A 7832-nucleotide genomic window follows, 5' to 3' on the forward strand; every position below is an offset into this window, starting at 1 on the left:
TCATCCTTTTTTTTAACTCTTTTTAAAAGTTGGGCCCAAAAGTCTGAGACCACGTTAAAAACCTGGGATTCAAAAGTAATTTAATATAGAGAAAATATACAGAAGGTATTTGGATTTTGAAAAATTTGAAACAAGTAAATGTAAAATGACATAAAATAGGAAATATTTCAGACTCCTTATTAGATCATGCTGGAAAAAGTCAGGCTTTGCACTTTATCATATAAACGAAACCTAAAAATTGCTTTGCTAATATTATATTTTGCGTTGAAAGAATTGTATTCTAAAAATATGATTTTCACTAGTGGTCTCAGACTCAAGATTTTAAATAGTGTTTTACAAATTCACAAATAGTAATTCTTAGCTGATTAAATATTTTAAAGCTTTTAAATTCAACATAGAATTTTCCAAGCCGGTTTAAAATTCCAGGTTTTCCATGAGCGTGAAGACGCTGGTGTTTTTCAGCACACACTGCACCCTCCACCCAAAACAAAGTATCCTGGCATTGTTCGGATGGGCTCTCACGACCCGCCGGGGTCACAGGTCATGGCTGGAACTGGGCGTGGCGACGATGGGCACCGGGTGCAGACTGAGCTCTGCTGCGTGGAAGGGCGGAGTCACTGGCACATTCAGGGGTGTGGCTTGAGGCTCAGGCCACACCTTCCACAAAAGCCAGAAGAAGAGACAGGAGGACATACAGACAAATTGAAGGGATGAACGGAGAGACGATAAGACAATAGAGCACAGGTAAGGAGACGAAATAAAGATGGAAATGACAGACAGAGAGAGAAACAGCGTTTAGAGTGTGGACTGGCCAATGATCTGGGGTCTTGCAGGCTGAGGCTTCTCAGATGCACTCATGCAAGACTGTAACTGCAGATCCTGCAGAAACACAGAACAGGACAGACAGTGGCACCTCTGCACTGCTGTGTGTGTCGATGATGCTGTTTTGCAGTTTAGAAAACCAGGAATGAATGATGCAATAATGACAATTCTGCCATTAGTTATTTCAGACCCAGTTTTTTTCAGCATTTCTCTATTTGTGTTCCACTGAGAAAATTACAGCGCACAGGGTTTGGAACAACATCGTGGTGAGTAAATAGTGACAGAATTACATTTTTAGGTGAACTATCCCTTTAAATTGCACTTGTAAAAATAGAAGCCTAACAAGCACAACATTCTGCCGTTCCCTTTTCCCAACATTTTCAGCCACTGTAATGTCTTTTTTCTTTCTTCCTGTTTTTCATTCTGTAGAATAACATGTTCTTTCTGGTGCACAATGTGGTTTTAATTCAGCCTCTGAGATTCCCTGCTGGTACTCTTTAAAACTGAGAGAGAGAGACAGATTTTCCACCGGAATGATACCAGAGATGGTGCTCGGACGCAGGATCTGTGAACCTCAATTAGGACTGGCCTGCATTTCCACAGACGTAAGAGACAAATATTAAATATATAACAAATGACATTCATTGCAACATTTTCAACATAAGATTTAAATAAATGTATTCATTAATTCATTTAATTCTAAATTATATGATATTATTGTGTAATATTATAATTATTTATATATTCATATATTTAATTTATTAATTTATTTTCTCAATTATATTATATTATTTATATGATCTTTTTTTGTATTTATTTATATATTAAAAAATATATTTGTTTATAAATATTTATTTACATGATATTTATAGGTGTATATTTATATATATATATATATATATATATATATAATTAACTAACATTTTATGTAATATATTTATATTTATTAAGATATTTTCAATTTACTGATGTATTTAAATAAAACATTTTTATTTCATGAAGATGGGGTGATCTAATGGGAGCAATCTACTTTTTGTTTTTGTGCCAGAGTGATTTGTTGTTCTGATAAATTTTGAAGTGGTGATGTTTGGTTCGTGGATCAAGACCAGCAGGTTTAAAGAGCCATTGCCAGGCAAATCGTTTTTTGTTGTTGTTTGCTTTGTAAACACGCAGAATGGAGCCAAACTGGCCTCCAGCTCCAGCAGCGCTACACTGCCGGTAAAAAAGGGCTAAAAGAGAAAGAGTGAATGTGTGTCTATAGTGTCTCCAGAAGTCAGATGGAGTATCAGTCAAAGCAGGGAAAGCCAGTCTGCCACAGAGAGACATTAGAGCTGATATCAACTTTGCGGATGCAGTAATGACTTAAAGGGACTGGCTTTTTCACATTGATTCTACATCAGACGCTGTGATGTCCATCAAAGGCAAGGAGTTCGTTCTTCAGTCATACAGATCTGATTCAGTCTCTGATTTCCCCACTGAAAGAACTATGGGATCGTCTGATCTCACTCCCGGAAGGACACTCTCATAATACACTCACATTTCTACACACACATACTTGTACTTCCTTATGGTCCACTTGGTCAAGCTGACACAGGGAAATACTAACATTTCATCATTTCTTCTACTAGGGCTGAGCAATGTGATAAAATATAGATGGTAAAAATGGATGTGTATATTGATTATTTCAATATACACATCCAACAACAACTTCAAGTGTGGTTCATCCAATTACAAATTAAAGTAAATTACAATAGTTTAACTATTTTGAGTTTTTTTTGGACGTAATATTTTGTAACATTTTCTGAAGAATTATGTCTTGGTTAACATCAATCAAGATCCTAATAAATAAAAAAAATCACTTTGTATATTGTATATGAAGACTATTTATTGTCAATTATTCATCATCTCTTCTACTCGGGCTGAGAAATATGATAAAATATAGGTGATGAAAATGTGTGTATTTCAACAAATTCAAGTGGGGTTCATCCAATCACAAAGTCATAAACATACATTTTTAGATTTACTGTTTAAATATTAATTAATTCAGACATAATATATTTGCACATTATTTGAAGAATTATCTGTTGGTTCCAAATTATAAAAATCTATGAAATTTAATGATTTTCAATGACCAAAAAATATGGTTAATGTCAAATAACTCTGTGGTAATATTTTACACATGGTTGTTTAATAAATAAATAATACATTTGTTTAATTCCCACCAAAAATATATATTACGGGTCAAAATTTGACTATTTTGACAATTGTTTGACTTTTTCCCTCAAATTAGAATAGTTGTAATGGCATCAAAACTTTATACATATGAATGTATGTAGTGACAAAAACTCTTGTGTTATTGTGATTTATACTGTATAAAACGAATCACTGATGTAAGATTGTGGTCATAATATCTCTCAGCCTTTTCTTTCTTCGTCTTTCACTCACAAACACACACAGATGCTAATATACATGGACATTGGGAATGTTTATTGGGAACATATGAGTAGTGTTGTCCCTAAGGGCACTAAAGGGGCTAGTACTGATGGACAGGAAGACACACACACACACACACACACACACACACACACACACACAATCTCTCTTTCTCTCTCTCACCATTTGCTGCTCACTAAATCAATTTCACTGAGATTGTCTCTTTTGGGAGGGACGAAGGAGCAACATGTTGGCAGCTGTATCGAATGTAAAATTCTCAGCATGTTTGTAATCTACAGAGAATTCATGAAAACTCCAGCGAAGGGCCAAAAACCAACTGGCCCTAACTGTACGGTTTGTTTTTCTTCTTCTAGAAAACAGTTTAAAGGAATAGTTTACCAAAAAGTAACAATTCTGTCAACATTTACTCACCCTCACCTTGCTCCAAACCCTTCAGTGGAACACAAAACATAATGTCATGATATTCAAAATGTTAAAATAGACTTTTGAATGCTCACACACACACACACACAATCTCTCTTTCTCTCTCTCTCCATTTGCTGCTCACTAAATCAATTTCACTGAGATTGTCTCTTTTGGGAGGGACGAAGGAGCAACATGTTGGCAGCTGTATCGAATGTAAAATTCTCAGCATGTTTGTAATCTACAGAGAATTCATGAAAACTCCAGCGAAGGGCCAAAAACCAACTGGCCCTAACTGTACGGTTTGTTTTTCTTCTTCTAGAAAACAGTTTAAAGGAATAGTTTACCAAAAAGTAACAATTCTGTCAACATTTACTCACCCTCACCTTGCTCCAAACCCTTCAGTGGAACACAAAACATGATGTCATGATATTCAAAATGTTAAAATAGACTTTTGAATGCTATCAAGTAGATCATATGACTTAAACTCTTTGAGTCTTCTGAATTTTCTGGTTGTCCTTTTTGTTCATATGCATTGGTTGTTAAACAGGATTTTAATTTTATTGAGTGAACAACTTTAGAGAACGTTCAGTAACACTTTACAATAAGGTCTCATTAGTTAGCATTAGTTAATGCATTGACTAACAATGAGCAATACATTTGTTGCAATATTTATAAATCTTTAACATTAGCTGATTAAAATTCTACTGTTCATTGTTAGTTCATGTTAGCTCAGTTACATAGTATTAATGGATACAACTTTTGATTTTAATAATGAATTTGGTAAATGTTGAAATTAAAATGAACTAATATTAATACATACTTTAGATGTATTTTTCATTGTTAGCTCATGTAGCAAATTGAACCTTATTGTAAAGTGTTACTGAACTTTAATTAGCTAAAACATTCAACACATCAGACAATGCACAGAACAGAAAGGTAAGTTTACACAACGACAATGTACTATAAATGGAAAAGTTTTTACTTTGCATTTTTTAAAGGTTTTGCAATGACAATGTTGTCAAAATGGTCCCCGTTCACACGGATCCACAAACACGAATATAATCGCTGCATTATGCATGTCAGGCCAATAGTTGTGGATGTCACTTTGTAAATAAACTCGTCTATGCGCGCATTCTTCTACGGAGCAGTGAATACAAATGTTGTTTTGGTTGTCAAGTACTCGCGCATACGTAAAGACCATGTAATACGCATGCACATGACGTCACCATTTTCACAAATTTGCATTGTTGTAGTTTACACAGAGATGATAATACTATCGTTTTCAAAAACGTGCACTTTGAAACCCATATTCAAAAGTTTACATATAAATGAACAAAAAACTAGGGCTGGCAACATTAACGTGTTAACGAATGTGATTAATTCAAAATGCTTACTGTGTTAAAATGATTTAACGCTAATAAATTACTGAAGCACATAAAATTGCATCTTTAATGTAAGCTTGCCAGTCAGGAGTTTATCACACCAAGCATCTATAATAATGAAAACACCTGTAACCCTGGTAGGCAGACATTTCTATTTTAAAAGAAAATCAGATGGCACTCTGAAATTGTGTGCATACATCGCGTTTTGAAGTACCATTTAAAGTTCATTGAGTTTGAAGTCTAGTTTGAGCAAGCTAACGATGAATAAATGGTGTGTTTAATTTCACGTTAAGTGTGCGATTAATCGCACAAACATGGGTGTGATTAATCACAATTAATCTTTTTATCTATTCACTAAACATTCAACAGATTCATTAAACACATGTAAAATATGTGAGATGTGCTTTCAGAGTGACTGTACCTGGCTGCCCTGTACGTGTCCATTAAAGTCATTGTTCCGAGGCGTCAGGAACGTATCGTGGGTCGTCGTTTTCTCCGTTCGCGGCACACTGGGATCGCCATCCTCCACGCCGTTTGCCTTGCGCACGCACAGCACCTTCCGGAAACTCTGCTTGAAGTTGTCAGACAAGAACCCATAGAGCAGCGGATTGGAGCAGCTGTTGGCATACGACAGGATGACGGCGAAAAAATACACCCCTGCCATCACGCTGTTCTCCGGGAGTATGAACACTAGGTTTACGATGTTGATGATGTAGAACGGCAGCCAGCAGAGGACGAACACTACCACGATCACCACCACCATGCGGGTCACCTTCCGCTCGGAGCGTCTGCGCTTCGTAAATCCCGCCCGTGCACCGGACGACTTCACCTTGACTACGATGAGCAGGTAACACATGCAGATGACCAGCAGGGGGCCGAAGAATCCGAGCGTTGCGGTGTAAAGTATGAACGCCGTCGACCAAACATCTCGTGGCTCCGGCCAACTCATGTTGCATGAGTTAAACATGTCCTGCACGTCAGAGAATATCACCACGGGGAGAACAACGATGAACGAAAATGCCCAGACCGCTGCGCTAACTGCTTTAGCTACTCGTGGCCGGCGCCACCTAGTGGAGCGGATAGGATGCACTACTGCTAAATAGCGATCAATACTCATCACCGTCAAACAGAAGATGCTTGTGAATTGATTTAACGAGTCTGCCGTCATGACGACGCGACACAGGAATGAGCCAAACGGCCAGTATGACAGTACGTTTTGCGTCGTAAGGAAAGGGAGGCCCAAAATATACAGCTCATCGGCCACGGCCAAGTTTAAAATGTAGATGTTTGTAACTGTTTTCATCTTAGCATAGCGCAAAACTACGTAGATAGCCAGAGTGTTGCCAGTAAGTCCAACGATGAACACGGTGAATGATATGACTGCAGTAACCATCGTGCTGCTCCCTTGAAATGGCATGCTTTGATCGGACACATTGCCAGTGTAATTCCCAACTGGAGTTCCTGAAAATCCCAGTCCCAAAGAGGAGGAGTTATAATCCCCTGGGATTGACCCCGCCCACTTGGATTGATTAAATGACTCCATTCTGGATCTGGAATGGACAGAAAGATAAAAAGGGTCAGAAATGAGTGTATAGGTGGGAAAAGGATAATGAATTATGCATTCTATATATTAATTTTATATGCAATGAATCCATAACAGCTCAGTGGAAAGGTACATAGTTTCTCTTTAAGCGTGTATGTGTTTGTCAGCAGGAGAGAATATGGCTTGTGTTCATTTAATGTGCATGAGTCGGCTTGTTTTACAGTGAGAGATCAGAGAGACTGAATCAGTGCAGATGATCACACCTCGGCTATAAAGATCAGAGCCAAAACAGCAAACCCACACAAGGAGACTGAAGAGACATAACGCATACATGCATATCTCTCTGTCGCTCTCTGTCTCCTGTTTTATGTCTCTCCTCAGTGTTGCATAGTGGCACAGGACGTTCATGCATTAAAAAACTATATTAAAAAGCATGGTTTAGAAAACACCATACTTGACATCTACTGAATATTTTTTTCAAGCCTTTGGCCTAAACAGGCAAAACACAGTCAACTATGGCAACAATTGAAATGAAAAAAAAAATGTCTTAAAGTTTTTGATTGGATTTTGATTGATTCTTATATCTCTATTCGTCCAGAGATTAATTTTCACAATCCGTTTTCTCTAAATTCGTGCACAGTTGAGCCAAAATTGTCTGTCAGCACAGAGCATAATCTAAGAAAGCTAATTTGATTTCAGTTAACCTAAAACTAAACTTAATGTGTAGCTGTTTCCCTTCCATTGCTGTATGTAGGCTAGTTGTCACATCTCAGTAGCTGCAGGGTTTTGAGTCAAAAGTCCAATTACACAAATTCTCTAGCAAATCTATTTTAAAACATCTCATTCAAAACTATTAGATAATTTCCGTAAATTCTCACTCCAAAACCATATAATAATTTTCAACACAATAAATTCACAATGTCATGCATTTAGACAAGAGTCAACTAAATAATGATGGTAGATGTTAACCAAAAGTTTAAACTGTGTTCACAGGACAAGTTTGGGGCAACTTGTCACGTGTTTTAAATTTATATATTTATACAGTTTATTACTTACAATATTTGTTGGCCATAAGAAAGGGATTGATAATTATGTTGGTTATATAGGCTACCCTTTACATTTTTGTTGTTGCAGTAATTAGTTTGCGTTTCATAATTGTTTGTGTGTGTGTGTGTGTGTGTGTGTGTGTGTGTGTGTGTGTGTGTGTGTGTGTGTGTGCGTGTGTG

The 7832-nt window shown here is 37.0% G+C and overlaps 1 protein-coding gene across 2 annotated transcripts in view; it reads right to left on the reverse strand.

Moving 5' to 3' along the window:
- Nucleotides 1-244: 244 nt before the first annotated feature.
- Nucleotides 245-7832, reverse strand: part of LOC107703817 (somatostatin receptor type 5-like) — a 9213-nt gene continuing 1625 nt past the window's right edge. Inside the window, exons 2-3 of one of the 2 annotated variants that reach the window (XM_016506565.1) lie at nucleotides 5485-6613; nucleotides 245-657 (exon numbers count right to left, since the gene is read on the reverse strand). In XM_016506565.1, the coding sequence (XP_016362051.1) occupies nucleotides 535-657; nucleotides 5485-6606 (1245 nt within the window). In that variant the 5' untranslated portion in view covers nucleotides 6607-6613 and the 3' untranslated portion in view covers nucleotides 245-534. Of the gene's footprint in view, nucleotides 880-5484; nucleotides 6614-7832 lie in introns of both variants that reach the window. The other variant, XM_016506566.1, reaches the window with a different exon arrangement.

Source organism: Sinocyclocheilus anshuiensis, unplaced genomic scaffold, assembly GCF_001515605.1.
Source record: "Sinocyclocheilus anshuiensis isolate Anshui unplaced genomic scaffold, SAMN03320099.WGS_v1.1 scaffold274, whole genome shotgun sequence".
Classification (NCBI taxonomy): domain Eukaryota; kingdom Metazoa; phylum Chordata; class Actinopteri; order Cypriniformes; family Cyprinidae; genus Sinocyclocheilus; species Sinocyclocheilus anshuiensis.